The following is a 27,515-nucleotide window of genomic DNA, read 5'->3' as shown; positions in this document are numbered from 1 at the left end:
TAAAGTATGGTTCTCAAACTATGCTCCCATAGAACACTACATTTTGCCTTCTGTGTCTCTGTCCTGCCATGGGCTGAACGGTGGTGGTGGTTTCTCTATCCAAGGAAAAATATAAGCAGAGTTTTATCATTTTTGTGTTTTTGACTCATAAATCTTTGGTACCCTCTATCCCCACATCTGCTAACAATTTCCAGTAGTTATCACCAATGAGAGGAGAGAAAATATTAACAGAGAAATTGAGAAGCAGCGATCCATCCTTCATTCAGGGACTCATGCTCAAGTGGTAATGATCTATATTATTATATAACCATATTGGCTGCTAGAAAAGTTGTTCCTAATCCAAATTTGGAGCTAAATGAGTATTTCTTGATTGTTCATTTAGAGCAAGTGCTGAACAACATAAACACATTTAAGAGCTATTGATTTAATGTATAAAAATCTATGAGGATTTGTACAAAGAGAAGTTGTGATGTTAAAATTCGCTGAATGTGGAATTTCCACTTAATTGTTTCAAAAACTGGTAAAATAAAGAGGTTTTTTTTTTTAATTTAAACTGAATATACTAATGTAGTTCTACATCCATTCTTTTGACAAAATTATAGTTTCAGAGTGAATGTGAGTTGTATCTCAAAGCTATTACTTCTTTCCTCAGAACTTCTATCGCCAGGCCATGGAAGAAGCTAAGAAAGAAGGCTATGACTTAAGAAGTGATGCCATTCCCATTGTGGCTGCCAAGGCCTCCCGGGACATTGCCAGTGATGTAAGTTGATTGAGTCCTGACATTGGTCACATTAGGCCAGCCACCTGCATGGGGGATTGTGTTATTGGAATATAGCAGGAAGTCTCCTCAGTCATTGTCCATCTTAATGCCCTCAAATGCATGACCATATAAATTGGGACTTGAGACTATAGGTGACTTCCCCAAGGTCACAACCCTCATAGTGTCCAAGCTTAGATTGGAATATGGTTCTTTTGACTATTGTCTTTTCATCTTTCCTTGCTGGAGTGAATGCCTCACTTAAAGTCAGTTGGACACGTTGAGCTACTCAAAACCTCACAAATTCTCCTTTGGATACACTCAAAGCAAAAAAGCCAGAAAAGAAGCAGGCATACCTGAGTGCTCACCCATAGGAAGGAAGAGATAGGATAGCAAAAAGGCTAGATGCTGTTGGATCTACAGGATCAGTATTTTTTTCTTTTTCTCTATAAACAAAAACATCATATTCCTGGACATCTTAAAAATTCATCCAAAAGTAAAAAATTGTTCATTCTTGTAGGTGTTTAAAATTTTTAAGTTGTGGCCCCCCCCCAAAAAAGGGAAAAAAACCCACATAAAATTTACCATCCAAACCATTTTGAAGTATAAAATTGAATAGCATTCAGCATATTCACATTGTTGAACAACAGCTCTCCATAACTTTTTGATCTTACAAAACTGAAACTACGTCCGTTAAATAAAATTGCCCATTTTAAAACTACCTCTCCTGGATTATTTGTGAAGAGGAAACTCTTTCTCAGACCACCCTATAAAAACACACACCCTAGTTGTTCTCTCAGATGGGCTGGCTCACATGAAGACTTCTGAGGCACTGTTATGACTTGTCGCTCTAATTGGGTTCACTTTTCCAATGTTCACATTTTATCACTTAAACAACATAGAATTCTCCAGTGTATGTAGAGGAATTATCAGGTGTCCTTCTGTGGAGATGTGTCCCTGAGCACAACTCCTTCTTTGGACATGTGTCCCATGTGTAGCATCAGGGCAGCTCATTTAAGGAAATCCCCTGTCGACTTGAGGATTTCACGGAAAGAACAGCAAGGAACAGCCTTGGTGCCACCTCCTCATGTACTGGTTCTCTCTTTCAGTACAAATACAAAGAAGCCTACCGTAAGCAGTTGGGTCATCACATTGGTGCCCGAGCCATACACGATGACCCCAAGATGATGTGGTCCCTCCACATTGCCAAAGTGCAGAGTGATCGTGAGTACAAGAAAGAATTTGAGAAATACAAGACAAGGTACAGCAGCCCAGTGGACATGCTTGGTATTGTTTTGGCCAAGAAATGCCAGACCTTGGTCAGTGATGTGGACTATAAACACCTTCTGCATGAGTGGACCTGCCTGCCCGACCAGAATGATATCATTCACGCACGGAAAGCCTATGACCTCCAGAGCGATGTGAGTATCCTAATGCTGCCTCTCCATGTTAAAAGCAGATCTGGAACATGTCTGTGGGTTCTGATTAGTGCCAATGGACTGGAATTTACATATTTCAAACAATATACGATTGAATGCTCCAGGAGTTTCCAGTTAAAAGTACTACAGTTTGTTTTCCTCTCCAAAGGTTATACATAAGAGGAAATAAATAGTATCAATTCTATACAGGGGAATAACTTAGATATTCAGGAATCCTTTGTCTGAATCAGATGAAACTTAACCCTCAAAAATAAATCACTAGCTGGGCACAGTAGCACACAACTGTAATTCCAGTGTCTTGGGAGGCTGAGGCATGAGGATCATGTGTTCAAAGCCAGCCTCAGCAACTTGGCAAGGCCCTAAGTAACTTAGCAAGATCTCATCTCTAAACAAAATACAAAGAAGGGATGGGGGTATGGCTCAGTGGTTAAGCACCCCTGGGTTCAATCCCTGGTATAAATAAATAAATAAATAAATAAATAAATATATAAATCACTGGCAGCTGAACTTGATGGCACACACTTGTAATCCCAGCATTTCAGAGGCTGAGGCAAGAGAATCACCAGTTAAAGGTCAAATGCTAAGACATTCTTATTTTTTTCAAAACAAGTCATCTAATACTTATTAATATTTAGTGTATCCAATTGAAAGTAAAAAAATAAAATGACTAATTAGATAACACCAATACCACATTTCCTTTATGTGCTCGATATTTTGTCATTTTTGAAGATGGAAACTAAAGCAAGAGTTTATGATTGCAATAATCCCATGCCATTGGTATAAATGTGTGGTTTTATTTGGAACTATTACCACACATTTTCCAAGACTAAAGAAACACTCCTTCTGGGCAAAATCTTATAATACTCTCAAGGGCAGAACAATGTATTTTTTAAAAAAAAATCATTGTTCTTGGTGCAATCCTCTATACCAAAGAATGATTGGGAAAGAATATCCTTATGTGCAAGCGACTTCTGATGGCTGGCCTCTTTGTCTGTTCAACTGTACCTTTTATTTCTCTGTTATGATCCATTTTGTGACTATGAAGTCAAAACACTAATAATTTTTTTTTTAATCTATTGATCTTCAGAATTTGTATAAGTCAGACCTTGAATGGATGAAAGGCATTGGCTGGGTTCCAATTGGTTCCTTGGAAGTTGTTAAAGCCAAGAGGGCCACAGAAATACTGAGTGATAATATCTATCGTCAGCGTCCACACACCCTGAAATTCACCAGTATAACTGACTCACTGGAGCAGGTGCTGGCAAAGAACAATGCTTTAAACATGAATAAGGTGAGTGTTTGGTCCTCACTGTCTGACATCACAAGTTACCCAAGGACAAGGTAAAAAGTCTGACACTCTTTTCATTTCAAAGGTTGCTGTAAGATTTATGACACCTTTTAAAATGATTTTCCACTATAATACCATTTTTGCTTAGTGCTACTTCAAACCATGAAAGTGATATTAAAAATACTGTGCTTCAGTTAATTCATAATGCTTTACTAGGCAGATATTTAAATACCACAACCCAATCATAATTTAAGAACTGTTAAAATTTTTAACAGTTAAATTATTTAAGAAATTTATTGAAGAACAAAAGTAGGAATTTATATACAGTTCCAATAGTTTTATTTTTACTTTGTATTCAAGAGGGATGACTGGCACAAAATCGAAAGAAAAATGTTTGTGAACACCAAAATATTTTTTTTTCTTTTTCTTTTAAAGCGCTTATATACTGAAGCCTGGGACAATGACAAGAAAACAATCCATGTCATGCCTGATACACCAGAAATCATGTTAGCCAAACTCAACCGAATAAACTACAGTGATGTGAGTATCTGTGTTTTTGTGATGAACTATAGTAACTGTTTCATTAATAGAATGTTTTTGCTTCCTTTTTTTTTTTTTCTTTAGTACTGTGGTTTGAACTCAGGTCTTCATGTATGGTGAGCAAGCGCTTTATCACTGAACAATATCCCCAGCTTTAAATTTTTTTTAAAATTTTCAGACAGGGTCTTGCTAAGTTGCCAAGACTGGTCTCAAACCTGCAATTCTCCACCTCAGCCCCTCAAGTAGCTGAGATTAGAAGTGTGCTCTACCATGCCCCCAGCTTGTAGTGAAATGTTTGACTAACTTATTATACATACTCCAAACCAACATTGTTGGTGAGAGTTCTCCCTTGGTTCAGTTTTACATCTGTGGTAGGTCTGCCAGCCTATCAGGAAATAGGATGAGTATGCACTTGAAATTATAGCTAGAGAAATTATCCAAGAGAAGGAAATAAAAGAAATAAAAAATAGGAAAGTAAGCAGTCAAATTATCACCATTTGCAGATAATATGATCCTACTTAGGAGGCCCAAAGAACTCCACCAAAAGACTGCTATAGCTAATAAATTCAGAGCATCCAGTGGCACATACCTGTAATCCCAGCAGCTTGGGAGGCTGAGGCAGAAGGATCTTGAGTTCAAAGCCAGCCTCCTCAAAAGCAAGGTGCTAAGCAACTCAGGAGACCCTGTCCCTAAATAAAATACAAAATAGGGCTGGGGATGTGACTCAGTGGTTGAGTGCCCCTGAGTTCAATCCCTGGTACCCACCCCCAAAAAAGATTCAGCAAAGTATCAGGTTACAGAATCAACATACAGAAATCAATAGCTTTCTTATATTCCAATAATGAATCAACTAAGAAAGAAATCAGGAAAACAATTCCATTCACAATAGCCTTAAAACAAAACAAAACAAAACAAAAACCCTAAGAATAAATAAACCAAGAGGTGAAAGACCTCTACAATGAAAACTATAGAACACTGAGGAAGGAAATTGAAGAGATAAAATGAAAAGACTTCCCATATTTATGGATAGGCAAAATTAATATTGTTAAAGTGGTCATACTACCAAAAGCAATATACAGATTCCAAATACCAATGATATTCTTCCTAGAACTAGAAAAAAAAAAAAAAAAAACAGTTCTAAAATTCATTTTGAATTTAGCCAGAGCAATTCTAAACCATAAAAGCAATGCTAGAAGCATCACATTATCTGACTTGAAATCATACTGCACAGTAGTGGCATAAAAACATACAAAGAACAATGGTACAGAATAGAAGACAGAAAAACCCAAGTATCCACAGTCATCTGGTCCTGACAAAAGTGCCAAAAATATACACTGGAGAAAAGTCAGTCTTTAACAAATGGTGCTGGTTATCCATACGTAGAGGAATGAAACCAGACCCTTATCTCTCACTCTGCACAAATATCAACTCAAAATGGATCAAAGACCTTGGAATTAGACCAAAAATTATGCCACTCCTAGAAGAAATAAAAGACAAGATGGAAATACTCCAACATATAGGCACTGGCAATGATTTTTTTCCTTAGGACCCCAAAAGCTCAGGAAATAATGCCAAGAGTTAGTAAATTGGATAGCATCAAATTAAAAATTTCTGTACAGCAAAGGAAACAATTAAGAATATGAAGAGAGAACTTACAAAATGGGAGAAAATCTTTGCTGTCTTATGGGGAAATATCCTAATAGTAATTACACTCTTTTTTGTTTGTTTGTTTGTTTGTTTCAGTTGAAATAGTTTTTATTGTAAGCCTTAAAATTTCTTTTTGGTAATAACTTTAACAATGCTTTCCTAACTATGGGAGAATAGACCCAGTTAGTCCAGTCCAAGAAAAGGAAAACATTACAGCTTAAGATATACCAAGGAAAGTTAGCGTACTGCTTGTCTGAAAGCAAACAATTACATAGAGAAATTAAGATATACACATTCCTTAAAAAGAAAGGAAGAAAAAAATAAACTCTTCTGGTATCAGGAGAATTTTCCTGGCATTGTTGTTATCATTGCCACAGTGACTGATATTTATTCTTTGAACCAAACACTGTGTGAGTGCACTGTAATTCATGCAGAAGAGGTGAGAGTTTTGTTTGTTTGTTTGTTTGTTTGTTTCCTGGAGAGAAGGATGATCTACCTCTGGCAGTGCTGCAGCTTTGGGCTTTGGGATAATAGCAGTGTAGTCATGTGATCAGCTCTGCCAACTGTCATAAAATAAGAACGTGACATGTTTCTACCATAGAAAATAATTCCAACATATGCAAGAAACTGACACAAATGTCGATTCCTCCTTTCTCTGGTTCCAGTTGATTAGACCTACCTTTAGGTCCTGATGATTTTGAGACCTTGTTATTTGGGTATTGCACTGAAAAGAAGATAGGTGAGCTATTGCTTTCAGGGCCTGAGTGACAATGAGAGAAAATGACATTACTTAGTAGCATAATAAGTAATTGATTTCACAATGCTTGGGGCAAAGGGGCACAGTGAATATATGCATGAGAGCAGAGGATGCCCCGGGCATATCAGCAGAAAGGAGAGAAAGAGCACAAATATTAGGGAATAGGATACCTTGGAGGGGGAAAATGATAATTACACTCTTATAGTTTTCTCCTACTGATCAGTATGGGTATCAGGTCATTACAGTCAGCCCTTCATATTGGCAGGTTCCACATCAGTAGATTCAACAACTGTGGATCAAAAAAAAAAATTTTTTTTTTAATTTATGTTTGTACTGGATGCGGTGGTGCATGCCTGTGATCTCAGCATGTTGGGAAACTGAGGCAGGAGGATCACAGGTTTAAAGCCAGCCTCAACAACTTAGCAAGGCCCTAAACAACTTACTGAGATGCTGTCTCAAAATAAAAAAATTAAAAAGAGCTGGGGATGTGGCTCATTGGTTAAGCGCCACTGGGTTCAATACCTGTTACCAAAAAAAAAAAAAAAAAAAAAAAAAAATTGCATCTGTACTGAACACATATACAGACTTTTCTCTTGTTATTTTCCCTAAACCATATAGTATAACAATTATTTACATAGTATTTACATTGTATTAGATGTTATAAGTAATCTAGAGATGATTTAAAGTGTCTAGGATGATGTAAGTTAAATGCAGATCTGTGCCATTTTATATAAGGGATTTGAGCAGCCAAAAATTTTGGTAGAGGAGAGGAGAGCTTCCTGGAACAATCCCTCATGGATATGTGGTCAGCTGTATTTTATTCAACAGCTATAATAAGCAGACAGTAGGTGGGAACTCAGGAAGTTTTTAAGCCCTATATTATTTTACTGCTTCAATATGTTCTGTTTGTCATTTAGTGTACCTGCATGGATAGATAGTTACACGTGATGATAGTCCACAGCAATGAGAAAAAGTAAGGGCAAAAAGTTGAGGTTGTAGTAAAATCAGATATCAATTTTTAACACTCCCTGTTCTTTCTCCTCCTTCAGTGTTAAAATGGCCATCCTTTACATGATGATGGTAACTACAAATGGTTGCTTTTACATGAACTTGTTTAGCAAAATAAAATTTTGGCAACCAAATGCTGATTTACCCCCAAAATTTTCTGAAATTTACCAGTCAACAAAAAAATCCTGAAGTTTAGAATATGTACCTTAAAGTCCTATGAAGTATAATTTGTAAACCCACCTGAGTACTTGACTTTGTGGATTTTTTTCCAGTAGTTTAATGAGGACAGAAAAATTAACAAAAAGAACCAGCTTCACCTCTTATGAAAGAAGTGATGACTAATGGCTCTCTTTTCCACAGAAACTCTATAAACTTGCTCTGGAGGAGTCCAAGAAGGAAGGCTATGACCTGCGGCTGGATGCAATTCCAATCCAAGCAGCCAAGGCTTCAAGAGATATTGCTAGTGATGTAAGTTGATAGTTTTGAAAGAAGTATTTTTTTTTTTATTTTGAAAGAAGAATTTTTTATGCAAAGTTGTTGACAAATGGCAGCTTTTAGAGTTTTTCTTCCCAGAACTTTAGTTGTCTCTACAGGTCTCAATTCCCTCTTGTGATTCCCCCACACAAAGTTGCAAATTAAAAAGGAAGGAAGAAAATCAGGGTCTAAATACGATTCCCATTGTACCTGTGAATCCGTCAAAGATAGAGACACATTCTTTTTTTTGACTTTCAGTAAATATTTATTGCTTGTTGGGTTTATATATGTCTGATACATAATATTGAAATGAAAATTATATAGATTATAAAAACTTAGAAATTAGTTATTGACTCATACATGCTATGCTTTAGTCTTAAATAACAAATACATAGCCAGTTTTTGTGGAATCTAACCAATTGAGTGAAGTCAACATCCCACATTATTAAATACTATGAAAAACAAAACAGTAATGAAATAGAAAACAGTAAAAATATCTAGGTGGCTTATCAATTTAAGAATAACACCAAAATTATACCCAGGGAATGTTACTATTTAAGTTTTTTTTTTCTTCCCCCCACCCCTCCCACCTCTCTTTTCCGTCTATACAGTCCCTCCTTCCTCCATTCTTGCCCCCCTCCTACCCCCCATTATGTATCATCATCCGCTTATCAGCGAGATCATTTGTCCTTTGGTTTTTTGAGATTGGCTTATCTCACTTAGCGTGATATTCTCCAATTTCATCCATTTGCCTGCAAATGCCATAATTTTATTATTCTTTATAGCCGAGTAATATTCCATTGTGTATGTATACCACAGTTTCTTTATGCATTCATCAACTGAAGGGCATCTAGGTTGGTTCCACAGTCTGGCTATTGTGAATTGAGCAGCTATGAACATTGATGTGGCTGTATCTCTGTAGTATGCTGATTTTAAGTCCTTTGGGTATAGGCCAAGGAGTGGGATAGCTGGGTCAAATGGTGGTTCCATTCCAAGTTTTCTGAGGAATCTCCATACTGCTTTCCAGAGTGGCTGCACTAATTTGCAGCCCCACCAGCAATGTATGAGGAGACACATTCTTAAAAAAGGAAAAAGTAGTTTTGTTTTTGAGTCTCAGAGTTGGGCATCCATGATGCTCAAACATCCCATTTGTTTGTGAAATTAAAGAGATCGATACCTCAGGTAAATCAACCAATATAAATGGGAAGTCTTTCCCGCTACTTCTGTCTATTTATTATGAAGATTAATGATGGATATGTCTGTGTTCTCCTACTAAGATGACCCTAACAAGAACAAATTGTGAAATAAGTGAAGCTTCTTTGCAGTCCCCACTTGCCTCTTCTCTCTGCTCCTTTTCTTCATGTGAGAAACACCTCCTGAGGGTGTCCTTGTCCCCACTGTGTACCAGGCCTCCCCAGGGCACAGATCCAGACTTCTAGAAGGGCCCGTGCCTCTGACTTACATTCTTAGGTGCCTTTGGTTTCATTTTTTCTATTTCAGTTTCCAGTTGTTATGCTGGAGAAGCCCATATTGTGATCATCTCATAGTAAAATGGATATTGATGTTATTCTTGGATTTTAAAAGGAGATTGTCTTAACCGCAAGATGTGACTCTGCTGGTCAAAGTTTAGTGTTCACAGGTCAAATAAGGGAGATCTTTCCTGGTGATACATAAACTATTTACATGTGATGTATATTGTTGGCCAGGGAATTCATTTTCAATTCTAATAATAAGTAAGTTATTCTAAAATATTCTTTTCTTTTGATTCATTGTATACAAATGGGGTACAACTTTTCATTTCTCTGATTGTACACCAAGTAGAGTCATACCTTTTGTGTAATCATACATGAACATAGGATAATGATGTTTGTCTCATCCTATTATCTTTCCTTCCCCAGCCACCCTCTCCTCACCCCTCATTTCCTTCTACACAATCCATCCTTCCTCCATTCTTCCTTTATCCCCCTCTCTCTCCCTTATGTATCATCATCCACTTATCAGAGAAAATACTCAACCTTTGGGGGTTGGCTTATCTCACTTAGCATGGTATTCTCCAGCTTCATCCATTTACCTGCAAATGCCATAATTTTATTCTTCTTTATGGCTGAATAATATTCCATTGTGTATATATACCACAGTTTCTTTATCCATTCATCTATTGAAGGGCATCTAGTTTGGTTCTACAATCTAGCTATTGTGAATTGAGCGGCTATAAACATCAGTGCGGCTGCGTCACTATAGTATGCTGGTTTTAAGTCCTTGGCATATAGGCCAAGGAGTGGAATAGCTGGGTCAAATGGTTTCATTCCAAGTTTTCTAAGGAATCTCCATACTGCTTTCCAGAGTGGCTGCACCAATTTGCAATCCCACCAGCAATGTATGCATGTACCTTTTCCCCCACATCCTCACCAACAGTTATTCTTGCTTGTATTCTTGATAATAACCATTCTAATGGGGGTGAGATGAAACCTTAGGGTAGTTTGATTTGCATTTCTCTTATTACCACAGATGTTGAACATTTTTTCATGTATCTGTTGATTGCTTGTAGATCTTCTTCTGTGAAGGGTCTGCTCAGTTCCTTAGCCCATTTATTGATTGGGTTATTTGTATTCTTGGTATAAAAAAGCAAAATAAAAGCAGGAATCAATAAATAGGATAGATTCAAACTAAAAATCTTTTTCTCAATGAAGGAAACAATAATGTGAAGAGAGAGCTTACAGAGTGGGAGAAAATCTTTATCATAAGCACTACAGATAGAGCACCAATCTCCAGAATTTATAAAATATTCTTAATGTTAAACATTTTAAAAAAAATAACCATGCATTTTGTTTGTTTTTTGATACTGGGGATTGGAACCAGAGGCCCTTCACCACTGAGCTACATCCTCAGTCTTTTTACTTTTTATTTTGAGACAAGGTCTCACCAATTTGCTCAACCTGGCCTCAAACTTGCAATTCTCCTGCCTTAGCCTCCCAAATAGCTGGAATTACAGGTGTGTACCATTTTGCCTAACTTCTAACATGTCTTTAAGTAGATTTTCCATTAGATTGTACAAGAGTTTTACTTTTAGTTGTTAAGGAACCAGCCATACACCAGATAGTGTAGTTTAGAGAAAGGGAAAAATATAAGGAACAAGAAGCTCTCCTAGGCTCAGCCCTGCCACATACTTGTGATGTGATCTTCCGGTTCCTATTTTATATAATGGGGTTGATGTTATTCACCTCTCTCTTTCATGATAGAAGCCCAGAGGGTAATACAAAGACACAGTGTGTGTTTTTAATCATTAGACTCATATTACTTTTCTATCTCCAGTACAAGTACAAGGAAGGCTACCGTAAACAGCTGGGCCACCACATTGGAGCCCGGAACATTAAGGATGACCCCAAGATGATGTGGTCCATTCACGTGGCAAAGATCCAGAGTGACAGGGAGTACAAGAAGGACTTTGAGAAGTGGAAGACCAAGTTCAGCAGCCCAGTGGACATGCTGGGGGTGGTGCTGGCCAAGAAGTGTCAGATCCTCGTGAGCGACATAGACTATAAGCATCCTCTACATGAATGGACCTGCCTGCCAGATCAGAATGATGTCATTCAGGCTCGGAAGGCCTATGACCTGCAGAGTGATGTGAGTGACTCTGATATACTTCTACCATGTGCTTAAAAGTCTTAATAAAGGGGGTTCTAAATGTTTTGTGTCATAGATTCAAATACTACCTTATTGGTATTGTAGCTCCATGTTTTCATCAGGCTCTGACTAGTCACTTTTAGAAGAATAGTAACAGTAATGGCATTGTTTTAAAAAATGTTTCCCCAAAAATATTCAATAAGAATTGTTATCCTGATTTATGAAAAAAAGTCTTCTATAGTCAATTACTTAAGTTCAAGGAATATTCAATAAGAATTGTTATCCTTATTTATGAAAAAATTCTATAACCAATTATTTAAGTTCAAGGAAGAAAATGAAAGGGATAAAATGCCTTTTTACTTGAATTCTAAGACAGAAGAAGGAACTTAAATAAAAGTAAAAAGATATTTATTCTTTGACTTAGAAACATGCACATAGAATCATATGAATAAAAATGCCATTTTCATTGTCCCCAGAAAACACATCAGTTCACAAATGGTTGATCACTAGCTTTCATCCTTTGCATATATCACATGACTGGCTATGAAGGCTACTGCCCATAAGATAGGAACCCACCGAATTCTAACAGTATTATTCCTGTTTCAGGAGGCAGGTGCTAATTTCCTTAAAGTGGTTTTGTGTCACTGAAATAACATTATTAAAGAGATTTTATGAGTCATTAAAAAGCCAAATATTGACTACTTTCAAAGACAAGGCATTTGACCCGCTATTCTAAACAAAGTAAGGCAATCCTGGGGATCTTCCTAGAAACTTACACAAATAAGTTTCAGAATTATAAATTGTCTTTATATGTTTAATCAAGATTGAGCTATGTGTGGTGGCACAGGCCTGCAATCCCGGCAACTTGGGAGACTAAAGCAGGAGGACCACAAGTTCAAGGCTAGCCTGGGCAGTTAGACCCTGTCATTCATTCATAAATAAATAGAAAACTCAAACTCAGGCACCAGGATCCTTAGGTAATATCTAAATATTTGGCATTATTTCATTTTCAGGCTATTTACAAGGCTGATCTTGAGTGGCTGAGAGGCATTGGATGGGTTCCGATCGGCTCTGTTGAGGTGGAGAAGGTTAAGAGAGCTGGAGAAATCCTGAGTGACAGGAAGTACCGCCAGCCTGCAAACCAGCTCAAATTCACATGCATCCCAGACACCCCGGAAATTGTCCTGGCAAAGAATAATGCCCTCACAATGAGCAAGGTGAGTCATCACCTGCTTCCTGTTGCCAGAGTCGTAATGGACTTGGCTTGTGGAGCAGAAAGTGACACCAGGAAAAGGAGGTGGAATGGACCTGATTTTCATGCAGGCCTTCAACTGAGTTTCTGCTTGGCCTCTGACTGACTCTCTACACTGTCTCAAACCATACCCTCTAATTCCCTGTGTGCCTGTGAAAACACAGCCCCAAGTGATTTCTCCAAGTGCGGCACATGCCCTCCTGGGCTATCACCTAGTGATACCACAAGTGCATCGCCTTTCCCTGCAAACTCCCCTAGGCAGAGCAGACTCAGGCTGTTGGTTTACTCTGTCCATCTAATAAAGAATATAAGTCAAGCAACATGGTGTTTCATCATAGGGCTAGAGCCCAACTCAAATTAGTTGCTTTTCCAACTTAGGTTGTAGAAATCTACTTTAAAAAATGACTCTCTGATAGCAGAATTCAGTTTGGGGTATAAAACTCCAGAAACTATTTTATTGCATGCTCATTAACAGCAACCACGAAAATAATAATAGGAAACACCAAAAGGAAAAAAAAATTGAGAACCTACTATGGTTCAGGCATTTTATATATATGGCTAATCCTTTAAAATATTCAAGAAAGAAGATATGAGTATTCCCCTCTTAGAAGTGAGAAATTTGAGGAGTTTTGTACCATTCTGAAGATTGCACAAGTTATAAAGAGTGAAGTTGAGTTTGAACTTGAGATAAACTCTGATGTCTCAGGATTCCTACTATATCATATGCTCTATCACCAGATTTGCCTCTGAGGACCTAAGAGGAAGCTTGTGATTCACTGGATTAAAAGAATTCATAATTAGACCTTTACATTAGCTGTGAAACTACGGTGTAGCTGTTTAAATATTGCCCTGTTTTATTCTCCACTACCCTTTTCCTCCCCCTACCTCCAAATAACCTTAAAAGAATTGATTTTGTAGTTAAATTGGATGATAACTGGATTTCACAGAAGGTTCTATTCTTCCCCACTCTCCTGTAGCATTTATACACAGAAGCTTGGGATGCTGACAAAGCCTCCATCCACGTGATGCCGGACACCCCAGAAATCCTGCTGGCAAAGAGCAATTCTGCCAATATCAGCCAAGTAAGAGATTTCCTGATTGTCATCTATGTTTTCTAGAAGTCATTAAAATGCTTTCTCTACCTTAATGATTTCTTCTCTAAAATTGGCCTTTTAGCTTCCTAAAACACTTTTATTTTCTGTTATGTTTCATCTTCCACTAGAAACTTTATACTAAGGGATGGGATGAATCAAAGATGAAGGACTATGATCTGAGAGAAGATGCTATTTCCATCAAAAGTGCCAAGGCCTCTAGGGACATTGCCAGTGATGTGAGTACCTTCCACCTAACTCCCTTGGTCCCCACACTGCTGAATAATCCAAAGTGTGGCTGATGGACCACATATTCTAATTGCTCCCACATGCCTCTGGTCTTGCTTCCTATCTTGCAAGATCTTTCCCTCGTCATAGAGAAGAAAAATACCTTTTATAATTTGAGTCAAAGTTGCTGCAGGGAAAGTTCCCATCAATGAAAATATATGATTATTTTTATTATTGTGTTAAAAGATAACATAAAATTGCCCATAGATGTCAAAATGTTTGAGGTATAAAATCCTTGCCCATTTCATATTGTCTGTAATTCTCACCATAAGTATGGTCCTAAAACTAAATGTCTGAATCCGTATTTCTGGCAATTTAGTACAAATACAAGGAAGCATATGAGAAACAGAAAGGCCACCACATTGGAGCCCAGAGCATCGAAGATGATCCCAGGATTATGTGTGCCATACATGCAGGGAAGATTCACAGTGAACTTGAGTACAAAAAGGACTTTCAGAAGTGGAAGACCAAGTTCACTAGCCCAGTGGACATGTTGGGCATCTTGCTGGCCAAGAAATGCCAGACTCTGGTCAGTGATGTTGATTATCGCAACTACCTGCACCACTGGACCTGCTTACCTGATCAGAACGACATCATCCAAGCAAAGAAGGCCTATGACCTGCAGAGTGATGTATGTGACTTGCGCTTTGGGAAAGAAGGAATGAAAAGGCATAGATTTGTGAATTGTCCAGTATGCCTCTGTGGACAAAGAGCCATGCACGGCATAGCCCGGGCAGGGTGGGGAGACACCATTCACATTAATATAAAACTCCTGTTTAGGCATTATGGCATGGGAAGCAACATAGAGAGATGAAGTCATGTCCTTTATTTCCTGGTCTTGATTCAAAACTGTTTTCTTATGTCATTTGTAATTTCTGGCAATGAAGATATATTTCAAATAAATATAAAACAGTTGAGTATTTTTAAAATAATTGCCACTGTTATGCCAGATCCAAATACTAAATAGTATTTCATTTGATCAGTTATTACAGGATTAAAAATGCAATAAGATTCAGTAAATTTTTCCATTAAAATTTTTTCAATTATAAAACTTTTGGAAATATCAAATGATTATATCATGGAATTCTTTAATAGTGGTGTTTATTATTTGTGGCTCGTAGAAATAATTTGGTTTTACAAATGACTTTTGTTATCAACATATAAACCTAGATAATGTAAGATCTTAGGGCTTACCTTTTTAGAACTACCACCTCCAGTGCTCATCACCCGCTCCACTTTATTTTTCAATTAAGGGCCGAATGAGTCCAACACTTGGAACAATGTTTTGTTTACTCTCTTTGCAGAGTGTGTATAAAGCAGACCTGGAATGGCTGCGTGGCATTGGCTGGATGCCAGAAGGCTCCGTAGAAATGACCAGAGTAAAGGGAGCACAGGACCTTGTGAATGAAAGGCTCTATAGGACGCGACCAGAAGCCTTGAAATTCACCTCCATTGTTGACACTCCCGAAATTGTCCTGGCAAAAGCCAATTCTCTGCAAATGAGTGAGGTAAGAATCATCTTACTACCAAGCTTTCATTTTTCTGGATTATGTGTTCAGATAATGGCCATGAAACTGAGTAAGTACATGCTGCCTTCTATGAATTACAGTGATGGGCAGATCTGAGAGTCACTGGACAAGTTTAGTAAAGGCACTTGAAAAGCAGAACTCTGATAAATGCAATGTGCCTTCCGCTCCCACATGCAGACTTTGAAGCACTAAAATGAAAAATATCTCTCAATGATAAGGTCAGGTGTGGTGGCACATGCCTGTAATCCCAGTGACTTGGAGGCTGAGGCAGGAGGATCACAAGTTCAAAGCCAGCCTCAGTAACTTGGGGAGACCCTAAGCAACTTAGCAGGATCCGCTCTCAAAATAAAACATACAAAGGTCTGAGGATGTGACTCAGTGGTTAAGGACCCTTGGATTCAATCCCTGGTACAAAAAAAAAAAAAAAACAAAAAAACTCTCAATAGTTCAAGGAAATAAATATGTAATTCCTATTAATAATAAGACATGAAACATGATGTTATATAATAAATGGTATAGCATTGTGAGTCAGGACTCCCTAAGAAACATATCCTATACAAAGTATATATAAATGCATTTATGGACATAGAGAGAAAGGAATGAGATTTTAAAGAACTGACACATGCAATGGTGCAGTCTGGCAATTCCAAAATCTACAAGGCAGACCGGCAGGTTTGAGATCCAGGGAAGAGTGGCAGTTCAAGTTCAAAGACAGTTTGCTGAAAGAATTCCTTCTTGCTTAGGGATTTCAGACTGTTAAGGACCTTCAATTGATTGTATGATCACCCACTCAATTATGGAGGGCACTCTGCTTTGTTTAAAGTCTCTCGATATAAATCTTAATCTTATCTGAAAGTTACTTTAACAAACATTCAGAATAATATCTGACTAAATATCTGAGTACCATTGCCTGACCAAGTTGGCACATCAAATTAACCATCATAAACATATTTTGGAAACATTTTTCCAGATAAAATAGTTGCTAAGGCTTAATATTTCAAATATCCATTCTTTATCACTGAATTAAATATTCCCCTTCTCTCCACAGAGACTATATCAAGAAGCCTGGAATAAAGATAAAACCAACATCAACATTCCTTCAGATACCCCAGTTATGCTGCAGGCCCAAATTAATGCCTTGCAAATTAGCAATGTAAGTACTGTAAATACGAACTGTAAAGGCCTTTGTGGGACTGACCGTGTCTGTCAGCTTATGGCGTGTGTTATAATGGACAAATTACCAACCTTAGAAATGTTCATGGCTTTCAGTGCTAGATTTTGTTTTCTTTAGCTATCATTCCCAAAGCAAATGAATGTAAATTCTCCTTTAAATGTTATCATAGATACATGACTAGGTGCCTAGACTGCAGGAGTTGGAATACCTGAGTCCTATTGGTGATCTCCTTTCAACCTTGATACCATCCTCCTCTATCCAGTGGTTGTGGCTCAGTTTCTTATGTATTCATTGGGAACAATACCAAGTGCCTCTTGACTCTCAACAGTGTCTGTTATCTTGTTAGGTCTTTTGAGTGCTCCAGAACTTTATTGTTTGACATTTCAAAGCCATGTGAAAGTCAAAAGATAATTTTTAGTTACATTTGATGATATCTGTGTCTCATATCTTTAGCAGAAACTTCTGATGAGTCAAAGAGCAAAGTTAGGAAAAAAATCTTGTCTAGTCTTATCTGGTACTTTGATAAAGGTTCTCAGGTTTTATGTTGACTTTTAGTTTCCCTGTCCTGTATTGTGGGATATTTTCAAGCACTTACCATATTATGATGAGTATAAATATTCAAACATTAATAGAGTTAGATATTTAGCTTAAAAATTATCCTATGCTGTACAAAGTAAACAGCCAACAATAAAAATAATTCAGAAATGGGTGCTTTTTCCTTATGCTGCCTTCTATGTTTTCCTTCAATAGAAACTCTACCAGAAAGACTGGGACGAAGCCAAGCAGAAAGGCTATGACTTAAGAGCAGATGCCATTGAAATCAAACATGCCAAAGCCTCCAGAGAAATTGCTAGTGAGGTAACTTCCCCCAATTTCTTGTGATTCTTCTCTTCTATAAAACAAATGGGGAGACTGTTTTTCAAGAATTTTGTCTTTTTTAATTCATGCAATTACATTTTGTCTTGTATTAAAAACTTTCTCTTAGTTAAAAATACTAAGTGGGATATAAACCACATTTACGTTGACCTTAACTATATATAAATATATACATATGTATGTACATGTGTGTATATACATATGTATATATATAAATCTAATATAAATCTTACCTGAAAATTACTTTAACAGAAACATTCAATATAATATTTGACTAAATATCTGAGTACCATGGCCAAATTGGCACATCAAATTAACCATCATAAACATATATTGGAAACATTTTTAGATTATATATAAATTATATATAATTTCTGCATTGTTTCTAAGTTGAAATAGAGTATCATGGAAAATCCTTAGGAAATTTGGGAAGAATTCAGAAATGAATACAGTGCATTTTATCCCCCAAATATTTCTGACATTCTCCACAATATAAAAGTAGATAGGGGCTGGGGATATAGATCAGTTGGTAGAGTGCTTGCCTAGCATGAAAAAGGCCCTGGGTTCAATCCCCAGTACCACCATAAAAAAAAGAAAAAGAAAAAGAAAAAAGATGATAGTTTCATTTAAGACTTAATGACTGAACTCACATTTATATTAAACATTTTATACTGAAGGCTTATGTAGAATACTTTTAGTAATGTTTTCAAGTTCACTTGACACTAATTTTAAAACTATTAGTCAAAATGATTATCCTACCAAGTCTGTTCCTATTCTCAGGCTCAAATCTTTAAGACACTGTTTATTTATTTTTTAATCTCATGTATCCAGCTGTTACCTCCTTCTTATTCCTCATTTTTATGTTCAGTAACCAATAGCCACAGCTGGTTCACTTCCCTATCTTGTCCAATGCACGAAAGAAAAGGACACCATTTTTGTTCTCAGATGCTCATCTGATGGAAAATCTAGTCCACAGATCTTTAATTGTCATTTTCTGATTCAAGTCAACAATCTTGCTTTCTGTCCCTGAAATGTGTGTATTTCTTTTCTATCTCCAAAACCACATGCATGACTTTTCTCTGCCTGAGATATCTTCAGTGCTCTTGGGAGACCATCTGACCTTATGTTCCACTTTCCAGGCAACTTTGGTTACCCTCACTGTGCCTTATTTCTTCCAACTAAAGTATAGGATAATAATAGTATTACTTGGCATAGTGGCACACACTTGTAATCCCAGCTACATGGAAGGCTTAGGCAGGAGGATCATAAGTTCAAGGCCAGCCTGGGCAACTTAGAAAAAATATAAAGAACTGGGGGTGTAGCTCAGTGATAGCTGGCTTCTGAGTTCAATCCCTAGTACTTAAAAAAAATTAAAAATAGTATATTCCTCTTAGAGACATTGTGTAATTGCCACCATTCAACAATTTTTAACTAAAACACTCAACAGTTTCATATGGATCAACCTAACTCATTTGAAGTTCTTATAATAGTGTGTGACATACAGTGATGGCTTAATAAATGTGAGTGTGTTAGTCTGTTTTCTATCACTGTGACAAAATGCCTAAGAAATCAACTTAAAGGAAGAAAGATTTATTTTGGCTCATGGTTTCAGAGGTTTCAGTCGGTATTGGCTGGCCCCATATCTGCGGCTTATAAGGCAGAGCATCATGATGGTGAGTGATGGTAGATCAAAACTCTTACCTCATGGGGGCTAGGAAGCCGAGAATAGGGCTGGGGACAAGATGTAGTATTCCCAGTGACACACCCCCAAGGACCCGTTACCTTCAAATAGGTCCCAACTGCTACAGTTTCCCCCACCTTCAGTTATGAATCCATCCATGAATTAATCCACTGATGAAGTTAGAGTACTTCTGATCTTTTCACTTCCCAAGTGCTACTTCTACAAACATTGCTACACTAGAGACCAGGCCTTCCACACAAGAGCCTTTGGGGAACAAATAATAGTTTACCTATTATTTTTTATTCTTGTTGTCATGCTATTTCCTTTCTGATCTATTCATTTCCTCTAAGAAACTACCTAAAATTGTCCTAATTTCTTTAAAGTGAACGGAAATACATAATAACTGCCAGTGTTGAGCTAATTTACATTCAGGTTAAGAAAACATCCTCAGAGCTGGGGTTGTGGCTCAGTCAGTAGAGCACTTGCTTGGTATGTGTGAGGCACTGGGTTTGATACTCAGTACCACATATAAATAAATAAATAAATAAATAAAGTTCACCAACAATTAAATAAATATTTAAAAATAAGAAAAGAAAATATCCTGAAATCATTTAAAGAAAAATTCTCAGTACATTATTTTCATACTTTTTTTTTTTTCAAATCTGTTTTTTCACAACTTTAGTACAAATACAAAGAAGGCTACCGTAAGCAGCTAGGCCACCACGTGGGTTTCCGCAGCCTCCAAGATGACCCCAAGTTGGTATGGTCTATACATGCTGCCAAGATCCAGAGTGACAGAGAGTACAAGAAAGCTTATGAGAAATCTAAGGGAATTCACAATACACCCTTGGATATGATGTCAATTGTTCAAGCCAAGAAATGCCAGGTCCTGGTTAGCGACGTTGATTATCGCAATTATCTGCACCAATGGACATGTCTGCCAGATCAGAATGATGTGATCCAGGCCAAGAAAGCCTACGAACTGCAGAGCGATGTGCGTATATCATCATCTGATTCTGGGGAGATGTGTTTAATCACAGCGTATTCTCTAGAGGCTTAATTTAAATGGTAATCTTAATAGAACCTGAAGTATCCTGTATAATTCATGGTAATAGAATCTTTTCAAACATTTTCTTTCTTAGGAAGGATTCTTTCTTATAGAAGTAGGACCTTATACACCAAGATGAAAACCAGACTGGTAATTAGGTAGAGAACTTCAATCCTAGCTGTTCTGTTCTATTACCTTTGCATGATAAGATGTCTAATTTCAGAAATAGATAAAAGCATAGGGAAATATTGAACTTCAAGTTTATCTGGCACACAGATAAATATAGATAGAGGTGGGGTTTTTTTCTCATTATATATACATCTAAGGATCATTTTCTCTAAAATTCCTACAGATGTTTTTCCCAGAGATACATAAAAGACAGACTTCAAGTGAGCACAGAAGCTCAACCTAGAATAGAAAAAAAATTTGTGCCATTTCTGTCATTCTAACAAGTATCACTTGTGAGCCCCGCTCCAATTCCTGTAGAATATTGTGAGCTTTTCCTAGAGATGAGTGGCAGAGACATAACACCTACATTTTAACGTTTAAAGTTATCCTTGAATTCTATGGATTAGTTGCCCCGCTGATTGAGTCTGGAGGTGGTTTGCAAGTATCAAACTCTGTAGGTAAATTTGTTTCTTCCCTCCTGTATGTTCCTCTCCTCCATGTAGAACATATACAAATCAGACCTGGAATGGATGAAGGGTATCGGATGGTTGGCAGAGGGTTCTGTGGATGTGATGAGAGTGAAAAACGCGCAGAATCTCTTAAATGAAAGGTTATATCGTACAAGACCAGAGGCCCTCAAATTCACCAGCATTGTTGATACACCAGAGGTGGTCCTGGCAAAGACCAATGCTCTACAGATCAGCGAGGTAAGCTAGGTTGGTGACCTTCTCAGACAAATTGAAGAATTATCTAGAAGAATTCTAAATGTGAGTTGCAAACTGCCAATACCAGCATTAAGATTTGAACAAAAATGTATCCATTTATGTTGTCAATCAGTTAGCTGTCTCTAGATTTCATTTGCTTTGATATGTCTTTTGGTCAACACATGTGGGTCCAGAGTCTGATATATTTAAATCACATTTTGAAATCCAAACTATAATACAGGTTCACCATTCGATAGCATAATCACAAAATTCTCACCTTTTTTGACTATTCAATCATGAAATAGGCTGAGAAGTTCAAGGACAAGTATTAGATATTATGGCAGCTATTTGTAACAAGAAAGAAAGGTCCTGACTAGCAATGTAATAATCATAGTTTTCCCGCAAGGTGGACTTATTTGCCAGATAATTAAATGTGAGTATATGGAAAAGGATAATTTTACTACTGTATTTCTGACTCATTTTAAACTTATGTTTCATCACATACAAATGTGTTCTTGAAGTTACTTTTGGTACCTTTTAAATAACAGTCACAAAATGAGCCAGGCATAGTGGCATATACCTGCAATTCCAGCAATTAAGAGGCTGAGGCAGGAGGACTGCAAGTTGAAGGCCAGCCTGGGAAATTTAGCAAGACCCTGTCTCAAAATACAAATTAAAAAGGTCAGAGGATGTAGCTCAGTAGTAAATGCCCTGGGTTCAACCCCCAGTACAAAACAACAATAAAAATAAGCATAATGAAGGCAAAACAGGATCTACATTTTAAATTAGGAAATATCCAAAGGTAAGTTTTAAATTTTATTTAACATTTTATTCATGTGATAACTAACTTATTTACTAATCAACCACCTCAATTTTTTTTTTTTTTTAACCAGCCACGGTATCGTGATGCCTGGGACAAAGAGAAGGCTAATGTGAATGTACCAGCTGACACCCCGCTGATGCTGCAGTCCAAACTCAATGCCATCCAGATTAGCAATGTAAGACACAGCATGGTCATCTGCTTGACAGTGTGCTCACTGCCTAGCTAAACCTTTTATCAAAAGCTTTGCCCCAAAACATTTTCCCACCATTCTTTTTATTTCTAGTGTTTTAGCTAATGACAAGTAGTTATGTTGGTCTCTGTGTATTTTTATAATGTAGAGATGTGCATTGCTATTTCTATTGGAAGGAAGAAAACTAAGATGCATGGATAATAATATTGAGTTTTCCTTTAGAGTGGCCCATCATTGCTTTTTCCTTTTAAAAGCTAGATTTTCTGTCTCCTAAATTTCTGTCTTTTAAAAAAAATTGAGATTTCTTTTCTAAATGTCATTAAAAATGTACTTAAACTCAAGTTCAATATGAAATTATTCTACCTTATGAATCTTAAGGAAAGATTAATGGTCAGCCTGTTAATAGCTATTCTTGAACAGAAGTAATGATGACTCAGTAGCGCCTCCCTTCAGACTGACTGTGGCATTGCACACTCAATTCACAGAAACAGTATCAGAAAGCTTGGGAAGATGTCAAGATGACTGGCTATGACATTCGAGCAGATGCCATTGGGATCCAGCATGCCAAGGCTTCCAGGGATATCGCCAGTGATGTAAGAACTCTTCCTTGCCAAGTCTTAACAAACACTAACTAGTAGACACCCAGGAATTATATTTAAATAGAATGCAGATTATTATTAGTACATTTATATTATATTATTACTATATCATTATATTAATATATTAGTAATATATTAGTAGTATATTGTTTTAAAATCTCAAATTCCAGTATAACTCATACAGCAATTTGGCAAGTCCCTGTGTCTATGCTTGGTTCTGCAATTCTTATGTTTAAATACAGTTTATTTTTCCCCAGAAATCTCAGGATCAGTAAGTATATAGGACCTGGAGATATAATGGGTACAGAGAATTCTGTTGGTACACAAAGTGTGCCACCCATACTATTTATGGTTCCTGAGATAATTTTATGCAGTACATGTTCAAGTATTTTTTCAAATAGTTACATGGCTGTTTTAATATGTGCTATAAAAATATCGATTATTGTACAACCATAGAAATGAAATTATGTACCCCATTTTTGTACAATGAATCAAAATGCAGTCTGTAAAAAATTAAAAGCTAAATAAAAATAATAAAAATGAATAAATAAATAAATAAATATTGATATCCTCCATTTAGATTGGGTTTTAAATTTTAAATGAAATTTTAAAAACAAGTTTATAATTTAAGAATACATTTAGTTAAACAAAGAATCATTTTGACTTAAAGGAATATGAAGTGTAGGTTGTTCTTGTTTGTGGCAAAACATCTGAAGATAGTAAACACTGACTAATGTTTGGGGAATGCTGGATTGGACTGTACTGAGAGATGATCCAGAAGCACAGTTCTTGACTTAGAATTACTCATAATATTTTTAAACATGTACATATAGAAGACAGCCAATGTAACAAAAAGTATAAAATTTATAGCATGAATTTAAAGAAAAAACAGTGTATAAAAGGTAATCTAAGCAAGGTGGAATTATACTCAATAGCTATCTAGAGAAAAGTGAATTTGGAAAAACCCTTTTTTTCTGTTCACATCTACCAGTATCTGTACAAGACTGCTTATGAGAAGCAGAAAGGCCATTACATTGGATGTCGCAATGCCAAGGAAGATCCAAAACTTGTTTGGGCAGCAAATGTGTTGAAGATGCAGAATGATAGGCTGTACAAAAAAGCCTACAATGATCACAAGGCCAAAATCTCTATCCCAGTGGACATGGTATCCATCAATGCTGCCAAAGAAGGCCAGGCATTAGCAAGTGACGTGGACTATCGTCAATACCTGCACCAGTGGTCTTGCTTTCCTGATCAGAATGATGTGATCCAAGCCAGGAAAGCTTATGACCTGCAGAGTGATGTAAGTAGGTCCCGCACGAAGACAGGCTTCTATGGCTTGGTACCGCGACTCCTTCCAATGCTGTGGAAAACATCTCTCCCAATATAGACACTTTCCTTTAGTATTTTACCAAATTTGATTGCCTACTTTACTGTTAAATTAATTTAGAAAAATTTTCATCTTCATTTAAGTTATTACCAGAATCTTTCTATTCAGAAAGATATAGATTTGTAGTTCATTAAATCTATAAAAAATACTTGGTCCTTCAACTATAAAGGGGGACAGAAATTAATTTCAGAGGTTAGTGTCATGCTCTAAATTTACTTGTTTCCCTTATCTGGATGTTCTTCATGGTGTAGTGTTTCATTAATTTACTAAGCCATTTTTAGATATATTCATATCTTATGCCCATTCAATCTTTTAGAAATGATGGATTTCATAAGGTTATTTATTTTTTATATAGAATGGACACCTTCTTTTAACTATCTGAGCTTGGTTTCCTTATACTTCAGGAGATTTATTTTTTAATAATAAATGAGTTTATTGCAGGCAAGTTGGTTCAGCTCTTGAATTGTCAAGTGATGGAGGTAGACCAGTTTTTAAAGAACTGCAGTCTCTTCATTTGTATGAACCACATTCATAAATAAGGCATGCACATCAATCAAATTCTTACAAGGAAATCAGAGAGGGGAATTTGTATGTTATCTTTTTTGAGAATTCCTTCTTCTGAATTTTGGAGAGCCATCATATTTTAAACACTAAAATATGTCATTCTTCTTTTAAGAGGTAGAGATATTCTAATATTTTTCATTCCCCTTATTACCATTTTGGCCTGATATTTGTATTCCATAACTAACAATTAAAATACCATTTCTAAGCAACACAATGACTTTTAATAAGATTAATAACTGGTGTTTAACATAGAAAATTTTTATCTGCTTAACCTTTTACCTATATGTGAGGAAGCAGATGTAGATAACCAAGAATTTGCAAACTCCAATTAAAAGTAAGATGCTATCTTAGATCAAGAAAACCCAGTTGTGACTCAGTAGTAGAGACTGGTGATTGAATTATTTTTTCTGAATGAAAGTTTCACTATATAACCCAGGTTGGTTTCTAACTCCTGGGCTCAAGTTATGGTCCAGCCTCCCAAATAGCTGGAACTATAGGCAGGTGCTACCTGCTCAGCTATAAATTCTTAATCATCCTTTTAAAAAATCAGATATTGTACTAGCACAATATACAGTGGTGAACATATGGGAAGCAAAAAAAAAAAAAGACATAGCTCCTGAGGTTGATAACATAGAACTAGATGTTAGTTAATTACAAAATACCAGTGAAAAAACAATGGGATGGATGACTGAGAGTGTTCCATGATCCCAAGAAAAACGAGGTCAGTGCTTTCTCCAAAGCTCTTTGTTGAAAGAGTTAATTGTAGGATGAGAGCAGAAGAAGGTAGAGGAGGACACTTATAGGATTAATACATGCAAAGGGGGCTCGTACAAACTACAATGGCAGCACCATCAGAAGCACAGGGTGAAGGGAAGCCTGAGACTGGATGTAGGGACTGATGCCAAACCATCCATCTCCTCCTAGTCCATGTCAAGGATTTTGATCTTCATCCTTAAACAATGGGAAACTGAAAGATAAGCAGAATATTGTGACAATAGATTTAAATAAGGAATTTTGACAAGCTTATTTTGACTGTCATATAGAGAACTTACTAGAGATCCCATTATTATTGCTTTTAAAGTCTGCAATGTCTGGTATAATGATTACCTAAATATTTGTCAAAAATCATCCATGCATACCCCCCAGTGAAGAGCTACTTCCACGTCATTCCAACTTTTAGAATGTGCATAGGCACTCCAATACATATGCACAAAAAAACAAAGCAAAAGAAAACAATGCTGTGTGTGTGAGGGATTACATCATCAGGCAGTGCTCTGGGTTTTTAAATTTTTTGATATTTTTTTCTTTTTCCAGTGATACTGGGGATCAAGCCCAGGGTCTCATGCTTCCTGGAGAAGTGCTCTACCCAACCCTTTTTATTTTATTTAGAGACAGGGTCTCACTAAGTTGTCCAGGCTGGCCTGGAATTTAACAATTCTCCTACCTGAGCCTCACTGAGATTACAGGTGTGTGCCACTGCACCCAGGTAGTGATCTGCTGTTTTTAGTTAATTATTATTTGGCAAATCTTTTTTTTTTTTTTTTTTTTTTTTTGGTACTGGAGATTGAACCCAGGGGTACTTTACCACTGAACCACATCTCCAGCCCTTTTTGTTTCCTTATTTTGAAACAAGTTCTCACTAACTTACTTAGGGCCTCACTCAGTTGCTGAGACTGGTTTTGAACTTGTGAACCTTCCCTGCCTCAACCTGCTAAGTGACTGGGATTATAGGCACATGCCACCATGCCTAGCCTTTAATTATTATTTATTATAAAAAACAACTTCATTTTATTATAACACGAAAATCCAAAACCCTGCTTTGACTTAACTTTGCTTTCTTTCCCAGGCCATTTACAAGGCTGACTTGGAGTGGCTACGTGGCATTGGCTGGATGCCAGAAGGGTCTCCAGAAATATTGAGAGTAAAAAATGCCCAGGAAATCCTATGCGACAGTGTCTACCGAACACCTGTGGTGAATCTCAAGTATACAAGTATCGTTGACACACCTGAAGTTGTCCTTGCTAAATCAAATGCTGAAAATATTAGTATTGTAAGTAACTTTTATTTCCATCTATTAAAATCAAATTTGAACCATAAATAAATTATAAATAACCTGGTTATCTATTTCCAAGATAAATATGATAAAAATTTTAATAAGTAATGTTGAGTATTATTTTTGCTTATTAATTTTTAACAAAAAGATATTAATAAAAGGTATTAATATGGATTTTATCATATCAAATTTGAATTACTTATTGAAAAAATTCTAGATATTTGGCTTTAATATGAAAAGATTTTGGATCAGATTCAAAGGAAAGGTTAAAAGTTGTACCCTGAAACTAGCAAAATTATATATAAACTGTGAAGTAATTTTTGTTATTGGTTCTTTCCATAGCCAAGGTACAGAGAAGCCTGGGACAAAGACAAAACTTCAATCCACATAATGCCAGATACTCCAGAAATCAATCTTGCAAGAGCAAATGCTCTTAATGTGAGCAATGTAAGTACCACAGCAGACTTGGTTTTGTTTGGAGAGGGTTGGGGGATGGCTCCTTGCCATGGGCCCTTCGCCCAGAGTGAGGACAAAAGCAGATACCGGAGAGC

The 27,515-nt window shown here is 36.7% G+C and overlaps 1 protein-coding gene across 1 annotated transcript in view; it reads left to right on the top strand.

Moving 5' to 3' along the window:
- The window catches only part of Neb (nebulin), a 207,364-nt gene that overhangs the window by 97,079 nt on the left and 82,770 nt on the right, over positions 1–27,515 (top strand). The window contains 20 exon segments of the mRNA XM_047543863.1: positions 653–760; positions 1,867–2,178; positions 3,284–3,487; positions 3,920–4,024; positions 7,797–7,904; positions 11,223–11,534; positions 12,548–12,751; positions 13,764–13,868; positions 14,009–14,116; positions 14,485–14,796; positions 15,470–15,673; positions 16,743–16,847; positions 17,619–17,726; positions 20,108–20,419; positions 21,145–21,348; positions 22,239–22,343; positions 22,844–22,951; positions 23,949–24,260; positions 26,758–26,961; positions 27,307–27,411. Coding sequence (XP_047399819.1) covers positions 653–760; positions 1,867–2,178; positions 3,284–3,487; positions 3,920–4,024; positions 7,797–7,904; positions 11,223–11,534; positions 12,548–12,751; positions 13,764–13,868; positions 14,009–14,116; positions 14,485–14,796; positions 15,470–15,673; positions 16,743–16,847; positions 17,619–17,726; positions 20,108–20,419; positions 21,145–21,348; positions 22,239–22,343; positions 22,844–22,951; positions 23,949–24,260; positions 26,758–26,961; positions 27,307–27,411 — 3,645 coding nt within the window.

The sequence above is a fragment of the Sciurus carolinensis genome, chromosome 3 (assembly GCF_902686445.1).
Source record: "Sciurus carolinensis chromosome 3, mSciCar1.2, whole genome shotgun sequence".
NCBI classification, from domain to species: domain Eukaryota; kingdom Metazoa; phylum Chordata; class Mammalia; order Rodentia; family Sciuridae; genus Sciurus; species Sciurus carolinensis.
The sequence above is the reverse complement of the archived record's forward strand: the minus strand, read 5'-3'. Positions and strand labels throughout refer to the sequence as shown.